Source organism: Ambystoma mexicanum, chromosome 9, assembly GCF_040938575.1.
Source record: "Ambystoma mexicanum isolate Mex_15411 chromosome 9, UKY_AmexF1_1, whole genome shotgun sequence".
Taxonomy (NCBI): Eukaryota; Metazoa; Chordata; class Amphibia; order Caudata; family Ambystomatidae; genus Ambystoma; species Ambystoma mexicanum.
The window spans coordinates 126,390,142-126,409,119 of record NC_090931.1 but is presented as its reverse complement, the minus strand read 5'-3'; the positions used below and the strand labels follow the sequence as shown (position 1 = coordinate 126,409,119).

The following is an 18,978-nucleotide window of genomic DNA, read 5'->3' as shown; positions in this document are numbered from 1 at the left end:
CATGGAGTTGGTTGTCGATGGAAGCATTTCAAGATGTCCAAAACATACACTGTTATTGTTGAGTGGTTATAGTAAATGGGTACATTTTGTTCACGAATGTGGTTAATCAGAGCACTGGTGGTTGCGCAAAAACAAAGACGAGGAAAAAGCCTCTGGTAGACTCTTGGATACATGATTTGGTGGTGTTATCTAGATTTGAGAAAGTGTTATACAAAGATTCTTGGATATGGATGAAGAAGTGTGGTCAACCTTTAATGATCTTTAGGGATGATTTTTTTTAAAGTTGCTAGTTACTGGACTTTGGTTTGGATGTGTGATGGTACATTATCAATGTTTTTCTGTATTTCTTTTTCTTTTTTCTCCTTTTTCCTTTCTCTTCTTTATTTTTGTTTTTATTCCTGACTATTTTATCTAGCTCATTGTATTAATTATCTTATTTTTAAATGTTGGTTCATATTGTCTAGTAGAGTGAATTTATTTAATTCATGTAATCTTCGCTATAATTCATATCCTGCTTATTACAATATTGTTAAAAATGTATAAATAAAAAAATAAAGCAAATATTTCCAATATAGATTCAGAAGATTGCAATAGTTGGATTCAACAGTGCAATTATATATTATGTTTCTGAACCAGTCTTCGCTCATTGGTCGAGTTTTCTGTAACTATTGTAGCAAATGTGCCTTTTAACCAACAATAAAGCTAGTCAAATGAACTCTATCTTTTTAGATCTTCCTTATTTATAAACACCCCAACAAGGCAAACAATAGGAAACCGGCATCTCAAGGATGTTGCTTATTGTGTCAATCACCTTGTGATAATAATTATGATTCTCTCTACAAGCCCCCATCAAGTGAAAGATGTCCGAAACACACACTATTATGGTTGAGTGGTTGTAGTAAAGGGGCTACATATTGTTCACAAATGTGGTTAGTCAGAGTACTGGTGTTTGCGCAAAGAGGAGAAAAAAACCTCTGGTAGACTCTTGGATACATGACTTGGTGGTGTTATCTACATTTTAGAAAGTGTTATACAAAGATAAAGACCACTTGGATATGTATGAAGAAGTGTGGTCAACCTTTAATGATCTTTAGGGATGATTTTTTAAAAGTTGCTACTTACTGGGCTTTGGTTTGGATGTGTGATGGTACATTATGGAATCGTACCAAAATGTCGCTCTCACAATTACGACGGGCGAAAATGACGACTTTTCTTTTTTGGACCCCCCTTACCCCACATATATATGTGGGGGGTATAGAATATAATATTAATATGGCGGGCTACAGGGGCTCTCCCCCTGGATATATATGTGGTGTAAAGGGGTTACAAAAAAAAGTCGGGATTTTCAGCCATCGCAGTAATCACATAGATCTGTACATTATCAATGTGTTTCTGTGTTTTTTTCTTTTTTCTCCTTTTTCCTTTCTCTTCTTTATTTTTGTTTTTATTCCTGACTATTTTATCTAGCTCATTGTATTAATTACCTTATTTTTAATTGTAGATTCATATTGTCTAGTAGAGTGAATGTATTTAATTCACGGAATCTGTGCTGTAATTCATATTCTTCTTATTGCTTGTTATGATATTGTTAAAAAAGTATAAATAAAAAAATAAAACACATATTTCCAATATGTTCCTTGATCAAGATCAAAGATTCACAAGATTGCAATAGTTGGATTCAACAGTGCAATTATATATTATGTTTCTGAACCAGTCTTCGCTCATTGCTTGAGTTTTCTGTAACTATTGTAGCAAATGTGCCTTTTAGCCAATAATATAGCTAGTTAAATGAACTCTATCTTTTTAGATCTTCCTTATTTATAAACAGCCCAACAAGGCAAACAATAGGAAACAGGCATCTCAAGGATGTTGCTTATTGTGTCAATCACCTTGTGATAATAATTATGATTCTCTCTACAAGCCCCCATCAAGTGAAAGAAAGTGACAGCTTGCGCCATTCATTTTGGTTGATGGTCTAATCTAGCAGAATCTACCCAATGGACGTTTTTACAGTGCATATTAAACACAATGCACATATTCATATTGAATAAAGGTTATCCTAGGACTCAGCAATATGTTCCTATTAAGCTCAGGTATTTGTAACCATTGTCGATCTGCATGATCATAGGATATGTCCTGTTCCGTTTAACTAAAGCAGGGGGTACAAGCATATGTCTGCTATGAATACATTGTAATAATAAGACCAGTCGTGTTGCATCTGTTAATCACGAAACTCACCATCAAGCTGGTTTTTAGGATTTTAGGCCATCTATTTATGAGTGCATATCATAGTCTGGAATTTTGCAGAACACAGTGCTGTGATTTGTCAATGACAGTTGTGGAGCCATTGATGGAAACGTAGCATGAGTCAACAGGTCTTTCCAGGCGTCCTTAGCCGACCGATCCCAAGCTGCCAATAACATTGATTCAGAGGTTACTGCTAATCATTTCACTTCACACCAGCAATGTATATGTGAAAGCAGCATGTCCTGATTCATTAATTTGTCAACGTTCCTTTATGCCCATTGTGTGCACCATATCAGGGGCATTCCATCTGGTGGGCTCTTTGTCCTCTCCCTTCTCATTAATGAAGTAGTTAAATTATCTAGGCTATCCAGAGAGTTCTCCACTGACACGCTGCATGTTTTTCTCCAGTGGTTGGAACCAGTGCATGCTGAACTGAGCTTGCGTAATAGTATGTATATGGAGAGTACACATACACATTATCCAAGCCTCAAAATGTGCATTTACCACTTGTGATACTCAATGGTGTGCTGTGTTAATGTGGAGAAATTGAGGAGGCGAAGAACTTTTTTATGTATGCTTAGCAGCTTTCAGCTTGAAATGTTTCCCCCCCCCCCCCACATTAGCAATGTAAGGTTGCCCAAGAAGGAAACCAACATCTATCTTTGTTCAGTACTGTTCTAACAGCAATCAAGAAGTAGGTTGCTTCAGACCATTAGATATTTTGAACTAGCAACCAGATAGTATTATCTTTCCTGAATTTCACTGGGAACTTTCTCACTTTAGTTTCATTGTGGATGAAATGAGAAAAAATCCATGTGCCCCATTTCTCTTAGCTTTTCATTTGTTTTTCTTCCTCCAATAAACTATACATTATGAAATATTATGATCTTGACCTGGATAACTATCAGACATTGGTCACCATGTGTATTAAATTGAATGATTATCCACATATTCTGCCATGTTGTACATGGTTTGGAATTGAGATTTGATGACCAGCTTCTTGATATCGGGCATCACCCAGTAGGAAGAAGCTACCTTTGGGGTACCGGGAGCTAGTCTATATCGCTTTGCAAATCTAAGTGTCCCATGAGATGCAAATGTAATGTTTGTGTCCTATATGTATGATCTATTGTGCTTTAAATGTGCTCTAGATGTGCCCTAATGCTTCTTTGTAAACATTCACAAATACACAAAGTTAATGTCACATTGCTATGTTTGCATGACACCAGTTGGACTGGAGAGCTAAAAGTAAATCCCGGTAGCTGTTGGTATCAAGGTAACTAGGCTAAATAGCTCGCAGACATTTCAAACCCCTTTTTAGCAATGTTAAATTAGAGGACTGGAAGAGGAGCGTATTTATAAAAGTATACATATTTCTTCTTACCTCATCCTTGGGATTATGGATGTCATGCATGTTGGAGCTTTGGTGTCGTCTTTAGTTTTACATACAAGAAAACATAATGTTTGCTAACAATCAGCTAAATGTGTTCTTTGAAGATTGCATCCTCCTGGTTGTTTATCAATTCTCTGCCTTCCATCAAATTGCTGTGTTTAATGCAGCTTTAATTCTAATTGGTAACTTTTTTGTTTCTTTCGGATTCAGCATGAACTTTTCATCTACTGAGAAGGGCACACTGTCTTGCCCGGGGCCTTCTGGATTAGCGATGTGCAACACAGCGGGAGAGGTATGTATACTTGTAATAAAAAGTCTCACTGTAAAAGTATGCATTTCCATTAAGCCTTTGCTCAATGTTAATATTTTGTAGGCCTCAAAAGATTTAAGAGGTATCTCTTCCTTAAACTGCAGCAGAGGCCAGAGAAAGATTACCAGAATAAAGTAAATATGTTCCCTTGGGTAAACAAAATAATTTCTTTATGTTCACTGAATAATTTAAAAAGTTCTGATTTAATCACCAATTATATTCAAAGTGACCAATATTAAATCATAATGAGAACATGGTTATTAATAATGATCAAAAAGACATTAATCATCATTATATGTAATTTAACACATACAGTATGAAAAAATGTGTTCTCTTGGTTGATAATCCACCTAACCAAAAACATAAAACACATTATTACACGTAAATAATATAGTTCAGTGTTTACAGGCATGGGGCTGAGGCAGTAGAAAGTGCAAAATGCCTTATTTGCATGTTTTCCTACTGCTTTCACCCTGTTCAGAATCAGGGCCTGAGTGAGGTAAAACAGGCCCATGGTTGATCAGTGAGTAAAGCATGATTTGTAAATCCAGATTAGATGTGATTAGCATAATTGCCTGAGACACAAACATTGAAAAATCCATTCCAAACTTAGACTTGCACACATTGTACTTCGCTACTGGCCGGGAGCTCTGAGGATCACAGATGGTCAGCACGCAAAGCCTCTCCCATGTTTTGTATATATCAGTGGTAGGGAACATGCAATCTGTAACGTGTTCCGCAGCTGAAGCCTGCAATCTCATTTTCCTAAATATGAGTTGCATATAAAGAGCAGCAGACTGTGTAAGCAACCAATGCTCTAATGACGGTTCATAGATAAATGATGTGGTCTATATTTCAGTGGTACATACTCTTACTCTGTACATACCACATTTGCACATAGCAAAAGGTCTGCACACTTGAGTAATGCATATAGTGCATAGTGGCAGGTCTGTGGCTCTGTTTACCTATTTGTGAGCCGGAGGCCTCAATACCCGACCCCCTTACCTATGCCGGTGAGGCGGGGACGGAACAGGTTGCAGGTCTTCGGCGAGGTTCACAGCAAGGCTCTGGCACGAGCACAGCACCTGTTCATGAGTCCTCAATCCCCGAACCCCTTACCAACGGGGCTGACCCGATGGTTTCCATGGCAGGTTACTGGCTGACGAAGCAGGGCCAGAACAAGACGCAGCTAGACAGTGAGTTTCACTGCAAGGCTCCTGTGTGAGCACAGCGGCGGGTGGGAAGCCACCAGAATTGGAAGCAACTGACTCCATGGCACTAGATGCTCGGGCCCGAAATACCCTTCTGCGACCCGCGGGAATGGGTCAACCTCAAAACAAAGGTTTCCCCTTTTTGACATCACCTGCAGCGAGAGGAAGGAACCAACAGGCAAAAGGAAGATGGCTGACTCCACAAAGATTTCGGAGGGAGAAGTGGGAGGAGCCACAGCCCCTAAAAGTAACAAGGGCCCTGGATAGATGGCAGCCTGGGTCACAGGTGCTTGGGGGGCAGTAACCGGGGAACCCACTGGACCAGGGGTGGGACACAATGATTGGTAGACTCCTAGGGGAGTCTGACGAATCAAAGGAATTTGTCCCTTCTCTCCTGAGGCTAGAGAGGTGAAACCGCTTTGCAAGACTCTCCCTAGGGGTCTGGGTGAGTGGGACCTCACTGGGAGAGACTCCCCCCTTAGGGGACAAGGACTCCTGTTCATGTGAGAAACTCCCTAACTCGTTCACCATGGTGGCATTTGTGGGACCTTCTAATGTGAAGGACAGAATAAAATTCAGAGGCCTGGTTGAAGACAAAACGAAAATATATAGACAATAAAGAAAATCTGCCTCTTTAAAAGGAGACCTTCATTTAACTGAGATGAGGAGGCTAGAGGATGAGCATATGCTAAGACGAGGCGAAGCAGAGAGATGCAGACGCCATTGGCGGAAGCCCCCTGCCAACATCACACCTGACAGAGGTGGAGCCAAGGAGAGCTGTGAAGCCTGTGACATTCAGATTCGCTCTAAGAGCAAGAGCAAAACGCTGGAAGCCCAGCGCTGGCACAGATAGGTAAGCAAAGGCAAATAGTCTAAATCCCGGTGGTGGCATGACCACGCCGACTTCGTGGTGGGCAGAGGGGCCATCCAACGATGCCGAAACCACTCCACTGAAAAATCATCTAACTGCCGGCTTACCCACAGTGGTATGTGTTCACGCAGAGTGAGAGGACCGAGAGCGGGACGCCAGAGAAAACGAGAAAGCCAAGAACTGGAACAGCCAAAGAGAACCCGAGTGAACCGAGTTGTCAGAGCCCTTCCCCTGAAGATTCTGAGATAACGGGGAGAATGGGAGACCCGGGAGGCTGCTGCGGATTCATAATGTAACAAGAGAAACTGTTCCAGTGAAACTGACGAGACAGTAAAGTTGATGAAATGGAACGATAATAACGTAAAAAAGAGAATCACAATAAGAGTGGGGCACAAATACCATGGGAAGACAGGGTCAAATCAAAGAGAGAATACTCTAATGAGAGAAAGAGAACTCTATGAAGTGACGACAAGTGAAGCCTATATACAAGACCACCCCATCCAGGAGAGGGGGAACATTAACTACTAAGAAGGCAACTCCCATCTACGAAAGTATCTTACAGGAGTGCCAAACACATATCAGCGTGGAACAAAGGTAAAACAGAGAGTTAAAAGCGATTCCTGGAAGAAAATCCCTAAAGAGGATGGAACTCCCAAAGAACTTGGAGAAAGGTTACACATATTTGTACAGAACCTGAAAATACGGTATGTGGAAGTGAAGCCCTAGTCAGGAATGCGCACAACTGGATTTTCATGAAAGGAAGTAAAGTAAAATTGTGGTTGAGCTGCTGTCGTGTAGGTAGTGAGATGATCTGCCACTATCACCTTGAAGTATATCAAATTATTGTGAATTACTATCTACACAGGCTGCGCTTGGTAACCAACGTAAAGCCACTGATGTGCAAAATTTAAACAAGAATGATGGGGAATTAATCACAGAGATATTCTACTGGTTTATTAGTAACAAAGAGCAAAGTTGTTCATTCACAGGTAAAGTGTAACACATCAATTGTGTTGAATGAGTCTGAACTTGGATGAATTACACAGAGCAATTTATATGCAATCAATAAAACACCCACAATTTATATGCAATTGCGCAGCATATTTGTTGAGTACTTCAAAAACCAAAACTTGAATGAATCACATTGTTTGAGATAGGCTTATTCGCCAAAACACACACAATTTATATGCAATTGCGCAGCGTATTTCACATTAAAGAAAAGCCAAGAATTTGCCAAAACATGCCAACACGTGTTTCAACCAAAGAGGTCGTCCTCAGGGCATACAAATGTAGTTTACCATTTGCATTAATCTATAATTATTGAACCTTGGCTTAAATATGATTGAGGTTTCCTAATACTTGATTCAACTTTCAGTAGTTGAGAGATTTAGTGATTTCTACATGCTTGACTGGACAGGGTCAGTCTTGCAATCAAGAGGTAGTTGTCGTTCGACTGATATGCCGCTGTTGCAGTATAATTGAAATGTAACGCACGTTTTTAGCGTGCCTTGCCTTTAAATTCGGCCGTAATCGGCATACGCTCCAAAAGTTGATGTGCTCAATGGCCGGTTGTTTCTCAATACTGGCCATTGAGCCATTGAGCACATCAACTTTTGGAGCGTATGCCGATTACGGCCGAATTTAAAGGCAAGGCACGCTAAAAACGTGCGTTACATTTCAATTATACTGCAACAGCGGCATATCAGTCGAACGACAACTACCTCTTGATTGCAAGACTGACCCTGTCCAGTCAAGCATGTAGAAATCACTAAATCTCTCAACTACTGAAAGTTGAATCAAGTATTAGGAAACCTCAATCATATTTAAGCCAAGGTTCAATAATTATAGATTAATGCAAATGGTAAACTACATTTGTATGCCCTGAGGACGACCTCTTTGGTTGAAACACGTGTTGGCATGTTTTGGCAAATTCTTGGCTTTTCTTTAATGTGAAATACGCTGCGCAATTGCATATAAATTGTGTGTGTTTTGGCGAATAAGCCTATCTCAAACAATGTGATTCATTCAAGTTTTGGTTTTTGAAGTACTCAACAAATATGCTGCGCAATTGCATATAAATTGTGGGTGTTTTATTGATTGCATATAAATTGCTCTGTGTAATTCATCCAAGTTCAGACTCATTCAACACAATTGATGTGTTACACTTTACCTGTGAATGAACAACTTTGCTCTTTGTTACTAATAAACCAGTAGAATATCTCTGTGATTAATTCCCCATCATTCTTGTTTAAATTTTGCACATCAGTGGCTTTACGTTGGTTACCAAGCGCAGCCTGTGTAGATAGTAATTCACAATAATTTCATATTTGTACAGAAGGTGACAAGAGACTAATTAAAGTTAGCCTACTAATAAGACACCTGAAACAAAAGAGAGACATTGCAAGGAAAGACAATCAGGAGAAAGGAGATATGTGCCTGGCCTTATTTTGTTAACCTAGTGGTAGGGTGAGTTAGAATTCATTTTTTTTGGGATTGCAGACTTTTTCATTTTGACAGCTTCCTGACGATGGTCGAGTACCTTAGTTAAGTATATAGGCATTGTCTATTATCTTCGCAAGTGGCACGTGTTCTGGAGCTTTTAGTAGGTCCGAGGATATGCCTTCTTTTCTCTCCCTGGCTGTCCTAAGAAGAGAATCACACAACAGGGAATGAAGGATTGTTTTTTCTCTTTTAATCTCTCTGCTCGAACTCCCTAGGATACCCTTACAAAGTGCCTGACTGTCAGTCCCTGCCCACTTGGGGATCATTATCTTCCTAGTACTTGCCGTCCCCTCTTTTGGTGGACTACGGTTCTGCCTCATCTCTGTTTCTGTCCAGTGGATTTTTGTAAGAAAACCCCAAGGTAATCACAGGGTTTGGGAAGGTGCTTTGTTGGGTACATTTTTTGATTGTGAGTCTCTTATGCTGTAGTTTCATCGGTTGGGCGGGAGATAGTTCATTATTTTTCTGTCCTGGCATTGGATGCATGTGTGGAGTCACCTCCACTCCTTCTCTTTCCCCTCTGCCTGGAACCAGTTTCCTCCTGTGAGCCAAACCATTTGTCCTCTTTCTTGTCCTCTTTCTGGGTGGGCTGCAGATCAGTGTGCGGAGAGGCTTCTGCCAAGTGGCTGCTTCCCTTCTGGCCTCTGTTGTCTTTCAGAGGGTCTTGTGTGCTAAAATCATCTACCCATATATGACTGTGAGACTCTGGTTTCTCACTGTTGGTCCTCCGGGCCATCCTTGTTGATCTTGCTGACGGTGCCACATACATTTATTGAGTACAGGCCTCATCTGAAGACTATGGTCTTAAGTCCGAAATTGATTGTTTCACAATGTGCCTGATCACAGTCTGTACACTTTTAAACAATACCCATTGATCTGCATATGTGCCCTTCTGTAAAGCTAATTGATGATGCCAGGGAAGAGAAGCTACACTGACTTTAAACTATATTTGTCAGGCTTTCTAAACTCTCATATTTGTTTTTATTCTACTTTTAGTTTTTTAAAGTTATTGAATTCTGAATTTGGTTGCTTTTACTTACATAGATGGTGACTAAATGTTGTATTTCATTAGCCTCCTTGTAGGTGCACAAAATATGGTGCATAGTGTGCCAAAGCCATGTGCATCCATTTGTAACGGTTACAGTCGGCTGCAGAAGATCAAATCACAAACTCAACTTAAATACTTCTTAGAGGATTTCAGACTCTTGGGTACTATGGGACACTGGTGCCAAACAGTATTAATTTTCTTCAAAATATCGTAATTTTGAAAGGCACAAATAGCACGTTTGATCTTCTGCTCAGGTTGCTTCCTTCAAATTAGAAACCTGTACTTTGTTATGGAATTGCATCTTTTATAAAAAGGGCTACTGATTCAAATATGAAACTTCATATAGTATCAGAAATACATATTTTACATACTTCAATTAATGTTTATAACCAAATCCTGTATTCAAGTATGTGGGATGTAATGTTTATAAATGATCCCTGGCTCAGAGATGATGCTCTAATTTTATTGAATGATGTGGTTCCTGAGATCGACAAAATCAAAATGGCTAATATCCCAAGTATAGGGGAAGGAGCTTAGTAGTTGATTACACATCTGATCATGTCTCTGGCAATCATTCCATCCTGTGTGTCATTACTGAGATAATGCGCTTTCTCTGAAACATGCATGTATCAATATCTTCTTGTGATACATGCCTCAAAACGGGCACTTGTCGCATGCAAGCCATTGCAATTGATTATTGACTCTTGACATGGAAGTGTTAGGCAGAATTATATGCAGTAACCTTTGGGAACACCACACACAATTTATACTACAAGTGACAGTACAAATTCACCTTTGGTACTAGCCTGTACTACACATTAAAGTGGTAGCGATGGCTGAGCAGCCAGACTTATCTCAAGAGCAAGTGAGCAGTATCAATAGTTACACAAAGGACAGCAATTACTATGATTCAAACAAACACTGACTCAAGGTTTCCGAGTAAAAGAATAAACATTTATTTAAACATCAGTTGTAAAACATTTCACTATTTTTAAGCAGTAGAAAATCATTTTACTAATACACTACACCACACCTAATAGATTCTGCACAAGTTAGGCTCAAACTCAAGTGTGAGCAAAATGGCACTCCAGTAATTCAAATAGGGAGGGAAAGACAAAGTTAGGCAGAAATTGAGTAGCATCAACAAGTAAATAAGCAGGGCAATCTAGAAAAAGGAACTACAGTGAGGAAATCAAATTAAAAAGGGGCCTGGCCCAAAGTCAATGGGTCAAAGTCTTTTGCTCAAGATCACACATTTCAGGGTAGTTCGCGGTTAAGTCTTTGCCAAGAGTTCCGAACGAAGTTGGTCAGACGAAAAGTTAGTTTAAAGAGTGGAGAAGGACAAGCCCTCGGATTGGCGAAAGGTTTCACACACCTTCACCGCGGCTGGACGAAACGAACAACCTGATTTGAACAGTACCTTAAATGGAGAAGAAGGCTGTAGCTGAGGCAGACGTTCCTGGCAGGTCCTGCAGGCTCACGGTTCCTGAAGCGACTGTCGGACTGACACGAAGTAGGAAGACTGGAGGGTCCTGCACTGCCCTGGGAAGAAACCAGTAACAGAGCAAAGCAGCAAATAAAAGGTGTGCTCCTTAAAACGCAAGCAGGGTCCATTCCTCCTGGCTATCCGGTTCACTGTAGTTCTGTACAGCAAATTTGACCAGAGAAGGGAGGCCTGGCGAGCAGTTTGGTGAACTGGTTGTTCCCACCAGCTCAAGGGGAGAAAATTCCTTGCATATCTTCCATGTCGTTGGAGTATGAAGATTCAGACCTGCAGCAGGGCTTCACCGGGCGGTTCAGTCGTTGTAGGGGTCCTCTTCTATCAGCTCCTCTTTGGTTCTCTCCTTCCAGTGGCGACTCTGCCTTTCCAGCCCCAGAGACCTGCTTTTTATGCAGTTTTCCCTCATTCACACAGCCTGGCTGTCAATCACACAGCAGGGTGGCTGTCCCGCTGGGACAGTCACTACAGCCAATCAGATCAGAGTGCGACATTGGATCTCCAAGGAGACCCTGTGCAGGGAGTCCTAAACCCCTCCCTCACATCCTGTCCCCCCAGACATACAGGCACCTAAGGAGGGCTTCTGTGTAGAAGCCCGCAAAAGGACGGCGAACAAAGGAACCAAACCTGGTTTGGCTCGCAAAGTAAAACACGAGGAAGACTTTTCAAAAAAGAAATGGCGAATAAACCCTACCGGAACCAAATTAAAAACAATATGGTCAAGCGGGTTTAAGTTTGAGGCTACCAAGATAGCCTAAAACAATACTAGGGCTATTTAAGATAACCGCAGTAGGAAAAATAGGGTAGTTACCACTGCCACCAGCCAAGTCTTAATGGAAAGGGTGCAAAACAATGCTCCAGGAAAAACAGACAAAGGGATAAGTATTAACCCTTTCCAGAACTCTATGTAAGATAGTTTGTACTGGGTCTGTGGATTTTAAAAGAGACTAATAAAGTCTTGAAACACGTGTGTATAGGCGTGTTACAAATGCCATATCATATCATAAAGTCAATGGCAACTTTACATGTTTCTGGGAGACAGTAGTCAGTCCCAGAAAAATGGAGTCAGAGTTGGGAAGCCTAAAAGACAACCCTGTGTCACTGCACTGAAGGTGCTGTGTAACACGCAGTAGAAAGATGATGCGTATGGAGTAGGTGAGGCTCCACAGTCTATGAACACAAGAACATGTTAAACACATACAGCAAAACAGATATAAGAGTGGGAAAAAAGGCTCACACTCTTACTAGGTGAAAAAAAAAAATCATAGAAATCCAGCAAAGCTGCTGAGGGATACAGTAGCTAAGGGAAATTAGCCATTCTGGAGAATTCTCCCTAACACTCACCCCCCAGCCCCCAGACTAAGCTACAGGTGGATTTAATCCACTCCTGGATGAATCTCTACCTCTAGTCGGCAAAAAACATCCTAGAGAGACCATCCGCATTTTGGTGGTGACATCCTGCTCTGTGCTCAATGGTGAAATCAAACCCTTGCAGGCAGATTGACCATCTTAGAAGTTTTGGGTTCTCCCCTTTCATTTGCATTAACTACCTTAAGTGTTGGTGGTCTGTCTGAATCACAAAAGTAGATCCATACAAGTATGGTCTAAACTTCTTCAGAGACCAAACAATAGCAAAACATTCATGCTCTATGGTTGCCCACCTTGTTTCTGGTTCCTTCAGTTTCCTTCTGATGAAGCAAATGGGGTGCTCCCTACCTTTCCCATCCAGTTGACTAAGGACTACACCTATACCTGTATTGGATGCATCTGTCTGCACAATGAAGGGTTGGTGATAATCAGGAGATCTTAGGACTGGAGCTTGACAAAGGGCTTTCTTCAAGTTTTCAAAGGCTTGAGTGCACTCCTGGAGAGGAGGTCCCATAGTTCTCTATGAAATTCCTATAGTACTCAGTGAGACCTAGGAAGGCTCTCACTTGGGTTTGAGTAGTAGGGGTGGCCCAGTTTTGTACAGCTTGTACTTTGGTAGGTAATGGCCTTATTTCACCTCATCCTAACTCATGAGCAAGGTAGACCACTTTGCTCTGACCAATTTGACATTTGCTTGCCTTTATGGTGCTCAGATGGGCCTGCTCAAGAGCCTGCAAAACATATCCTAAGTGATCAATATGTTCTTTACATGTAGGGCTGAACACTGCAATGTCATCCAAGTATGCCATGCAGATGTCCTCCATCCCATTCAGAACCTACTTGATTGGCCATCCTTTGGAATGTTGCAGGTGCATTCTTTAGCCCAAAAGGCATAACCTTAAACTGGTAGAGACCTGCTGGGGTTGAGAATGCAGTTTTATCCTTGGCATGGTCTGTCAGGGCTATTTACCAATAGCCTGACATCAGATCAAATGTACTGAGGTACTTGGCTGAACCAAGTCTGTCCACCAGTTCATCTGTCCTTGGCAAAGGATGGGCATCAGTCTTTGTGACTGCATTTAGAGCTCTATAGTCCACACAGAATATCAACTCCTTGGATCCTGCCTTGGATCTAGACCAACTGGACTAGAACATGGGCTTGTAGAGGGCTCTATAACCCTGAGATCAAGCATCCTGTTGACCTCTCCTTTTATGTGGGATCTCACATGTTCTGACATTCTGTAATCTCTGCTTTTCACAGGTAAACAGTCATCAGTGAGAATATCATGCTGGCCCCAAAGGGTCAGGCCTGGTGGAAGGGAAAACAGGGAGGCAAACTGATTTAACAGAACTTTGCACTCCTCCTGTTGTTCAGAAGTCAGTTGAGAAGAGAGATTGACTCCTTTTTTTTCCTCCAAAGGTTGGCCTCTGAGGAGGTCAGGTAGAGGTTCACTCTCCTCCTCCTCTTGAGCTGAAGCTAGAAGCAAAGCTCCCACTTCTGGTCTCGAGACATATGCCTTCAAACGGTTGGTGTGAAAGACTCTGGGAGCCTCCTTAGGTCTGCCTGATTTCACCTCTGCAAGTTTACCCACAACCTTGGAGGGTCCTATCCATTTGTCCTGCAAGGCCCTCTGCCTTGTTCGTACCATAACTAACACAAGCTGGTCTTGAGTAAACTCAACCATGCTGGCCTTCTGGTCATGCCAATGTTTGACCAGAGCCTGACCTGCTTTTAAGTAAGTTATCACTAGCTTCTGCCATCATGTGTGACATTCTCCTCCGGAGACCTATCACATAGTCAGTCACTCTGACTGGCTTGGGGGAAGGAGCACTCTCTAACCCCTCCTTAATCAGGGCCAATGGACCTCTGAGTGGATGGCCATAGAGAAGTTCAAAGGGACTGTATCCAACTCCCTCCTGAGGGACATCTCTATAAGCAAAGAGAAGGCATGGCAGTAGAAGGTCCCACTTTCTCTTAAGGGGTTCCTCTAAAGCAACTATCATGCTCTTCATAGTTCGATTACACCTCTCTACCAATCCATTTGTCTGTGGATGGTAGGCTGTAGAGAACTTGTAAGTGACACCACTGTTTTTCCACATGGCATGCATGTAGTGGGACATAAAATTGGATCCCCTGTCTCTTCCTTAGGAATCCCTACTCTGGTAAAAATACCAAGTAGAGCCTTAGCCACAGCCGGAACCGTAACAGTCCTCATAGGTATTGCTTCTGGGTATCTTGTAGCATGGTCTACTACAACCAGGATAAAATTGTTCCCTGAAGATGTGGGAGGGTCACGGGGACCAACAATGTTGATGCCCACCCTCTCAAAAGGTGGGAGAGGAACCAGGGTGCCACATTCTTGGCTCCACTCTTGCCAGAGGTTTGGCAAGTGTGACAGCTCCTACAGAATTTGTCAACTTCTGAACCCATCTTAGGCCAGTAGAAGTAGAGGGAGAGCCTTTCCTTGGTCTTTTTGAAACTCAAATGACCAGCCAAAGGTATCTCATGGACCAACTGTAGGAATTGGAGTCTGTTGGCAAGGGGCACTACAATTCTTTTGCAGTACCCAGGGATAGACTCAGTTGGTTCACAGTAGAAGAGGCCATCTTCCCAGCTTAACCTATGCTTTCTAACCTCTTGCCCATCAAGTTGGTTAGCAGCCTGTTGTCGAAGACCTTCGAGAGTAGGACACTCTCTGTCCTCTGCTGAAGTCTGGCCTGTTGGGTCCACCATCTGCTAGTAAAGACTGCAGCTCAGGATGGTCAACAGGGTTAAGATCTCCAACCAAAACAGTGTCTTCCTCCAGATCTGACTCTTCAGAAACTGCATCAACCACACATGGTTGTATCTCACACTCTGCCTCAGCAGGTGGAGGAGTCACAGGTGTGACGTTGGACAATCTTGGGCATGTCCTTTTTGGTAGCACAGGTATGCTGTCTGACCTTTTCCTTGAGGTCTTGGGTTTCCCCTTTGCCTCTTTCTTTCCAGAAATAGCAGTGAGCAACTCCTGTGGAGTGGGAGCGATACTTTCCTCTATCAGCTCCCCTGGAGAGCCTCTTAAGGTCCTCTCCCTTGCAGGCATAGTGAGCTCCTGTCTCCTTTTACTGGGAGGCCTGGGGGTACTTGACACAACTCCAAGAGTTTTCAGATCATTACCCAACAGGACTCTCCCAGGCACTTCACACTAACAGGTATATTGACAGTCATATCATTACACTGGATGAGAGCTGGTAACTGGGGAAGCATTTGCACAGGGCCTCCAGCTAACTTGGGGAGGCGTTTGGGTGCCTTAGCAACATCCTCCACCTTTAAAAATGATTCATCCACCACACTTATGCTGGCTCCAGTGTCTCTGATGGCAGGAGTTTCCTGGCCATTCACAAGAACACTATCTTTATAATACTATTTAGTATTATCTGGGATGGAATTATAGACATCTAAATTCTGTTGTTCCCACAAGCCCATGGACACTAAAGAAACACTAGCTGAGACTCTCAAGGGTTCATCAGCCCGTAGGTGAAAGTTATCACTTGCTATAGTTACTTCTTCCTCTGGGGAGAAGGCTAAGGAGACAGTGTGGACCCCTGAATGTTTACCCTTACATCTGGGATCCCCTTTCACATGGTCAGTTGACCCACAAACATAACATTTCCCAAATGTCTTGATGAATGGGGGTTTGTTCTGACCTCCATCTGGTTTGGGTTTCCCTTGTAGTTTACCCTTATGTTGCTGTTTGTGGCCCTCTTTTGGATTGGAGGTATTAGAATTCTCCTTGTTATCTTTCTTTGGCTGCTTTCCCTCTTCCTTCTTCTGAGTTGCCCCAGAATCCTTGTGAGTAGCCCTGTTGGCAACCCACAAGTCAGCAGCCTTAGCTAACTTCTTTGGATCTATCTCCTTAGAATCAGCCAAGTGCTGTCCGAGCTCAGGAGAGCAGGCATCATAAATTGACTCCAACATAACAAGATTTCTCATACCTTCATAAGTGTTTACTTTGTAACCCTTAACCCAACCATCAAAGTCTTTCAAACATTCACATACCCAGGTAGCCCAAGGTGTATCATCATGCTTTTTGAAGGTCCTATACCTCTTAAGGTACTGGGAAGGGATCTCATACACTCATAATCCATCTTATCCACCTCCCCCAGCTCCATCACAACATCAAATGCAACAGTGGGTAGCCTAGAGAAGAGCCAGGGAAGCAACTGATTCCCTGTAAGGTCCTGAATCATCCCATGGTTATATTAAAACATTGCCAACAATCCAAAATATCAGGCTTACCCTCATACATACCCACAATTTCTTTAGGCATATGGGATCTCTTAGTACTGGAAGACCTAGAAGACTCTGGGAGAGAAGCATTTTCAATGGACAGTTTCAATTTCTTCATTTCTAATGTATGATTGAACCTTATTTCTCTGAGCTTACGTTCTTGATGCTTTTGTTCAGTTTGAGCATTAATACTTTTAAATTCCAGTTCAAGCCTCATCTTTTCTAGAGCAATGAACTCAGGACTGAGTGTAGGACCTGTAGGGGTCCCAGTGGCCAACGGTTGACGTGGGAGAGCAGGTAAGGGAGCAGTGGGGCCTACATTGCGAGACACATCTACTTCCTCTAACTCATCAATAATAGAAACATTATCATCCTCATTATTTGCTGCATTTGCTGAGGGGTCAGAGATTTCAGACCCACCCTCCAGACTTTGTTTCTCTAACAACCTTTCAATCAATTCAGACTTTTTGCCTTTAACAGAGAGATTCCTTTCTCTACATAGATTTTTCAGATAATCCACAGTATAACTAAGGAGGGTCTCCTGACTGTAGCTTTCCATATCAGACATGATTAATATTGCTTTTTAGTGATGTTTAGCCTTGTGATTAGTTGATCAAAGGTAATAGCAGAACTCTAAGTGTAATCACTATACTTGATCCCACCGCTGCCACCAGTGTTAGGCAGAATTATAGGCAGTACCCTTTGGGAACACCACACACAATTAAGACTACACATGACAGTACAGATTCACCTTTGGTACAAGCCTGTACTACACAGTAAAGTGGTAGCGATGGCTGTGCAGTCAGACTTATCTCAAGAGCAAGTGAGCAGTATCAATAGTTACACAAAGGACAGCAATTACTATGATTCAAACAAACACTGACTCAAGGTTTCTGAGTAAAAGAATATACATTTATTTCTCCAGCAGTGGATCTTTCATGGATTCACATGCTTAGAATATTCCCCGTTGTCAGGCTGGGAACCCTTGGTATATTTATTAAAGGTTTTCCATAGGAAAAAACTTGACACTTCTGTGTCCTATCTAGGTCCTTTTGGGCCGCTTACGCATGACCCAATAGGATGTACGGTATAAATAGCCCCGCTCCCGCGGCTCCCTTCAGACTTCAACCGTCTCCAAAGTAGTCGGGATCGCCTCGTGTTTCTACTCTTTAAAAGGTTGAATTTTTCTTTCCCAATGTCTGGGAAGGTGTTGTTCTGCCCGTGTGCCACGTGCGGCATGAAGAAAGTCTACGAAGGAGATGGTCACATGGATTGCCTTTATTGTCTTCATCCCCATCACTCTGCGGACAGCTTTGATATTTGTAAGGGGTTCTCACAGAAGAGGCTGAGGTACCGTAATAGGCGTCTAGTGACGTGGCTGAACGAAGGGGCCTACCCTTCATCGGAGGTAGGGTCTGCAGACAGTCTGGCATCGAGGCCTAAGTCCTCTGTAGTTCATCACCGCTCTGTATCAGCAGAGCCTCCGACGAAGAAGCCACGTCCTACGGAAAAGCGTTCCTCGTTGGGAAAACATCCAGCGAAAGACGCCTCTTCTTCATCATCAAAGCATGGTCGTGTGGACCAGGACCGTCAACAAGTAAAATCTTCCACTTTGTCAAAAAAGGACAAGACCCTTTAAAAAGCTCCTCCTCAGGGGACCATCATAGGTCTTCCTCAAGTAGAGACTCGACGAAGCACAGGTCTAGCTCCAAAAAGGCAGGATCGCCTAAAGAGCCTGCGTCACAACTACCATCAAAGCATGGTCGTGTGGACCAGGACCGTCAACAAGTAAAATCTTCCACTTTGTCAAAAAAGGACAAGACCCTTTAAAAAGCTCCTCCTCAGGGGACCATCATAGGTCTTCCTCAAGTAGAGACTCGACGAAGCACAGGTCTAGCTCCAAAAAGGCAGGATCGCCTAAAGAGCCTGCGTCACAACTACCACCGCCGTCAACGGGAGTCCCATCGTCGACCGCTTCACTACCGCCTGTGCAGTCAATACCTGAGTGGCCTCGTCGACCCCGGCAGTGACCATTGAAGTGGCTCCAAAACTTCCATCGTCGACGGTGGATCGTCCAGAGGTTTGGCAACCGGCAGTGTACGATACAGTTCTGCTGGATAACCTATTACAGCAGGAATCGGCTTTCTCAGTATCGTCGATGGAGGAAGACCGTGAACAGATTGTTTGTCCAGCTGATCTTGGCTTACAGGGCATTGGCCCGTCGACAGTCTCAGGGATGCAAAATGCCCCCACTACCTCG

At 42.7% G+C, this 18,978-nt stretch overlaps 1 protein-coding gene across 1 annotated transcript in view; it reads left to right on the top strand.

Moving 5' to 3' along the window:
* The window catches only part of TEX12 (testis expressed 12), a 427,517-nt gene that overhangs the window by 15,839 nt on the left and 392,700 nt on the right, over window positions 1–18,978 (top strand). Inside the window, exon 2 of the mRNA XM_069617299.1 lies at window positions 3,851–3,932. Coding sequence (XP_069473400.1) covers window positions 3,852–3,932 — 81 coding nt within the window. The 5' untranslated portion in view covers window position 3,851. The remainder of the gene's footprint in view (window positions 1–3,850; window positions 3,933–18,978) is intronic.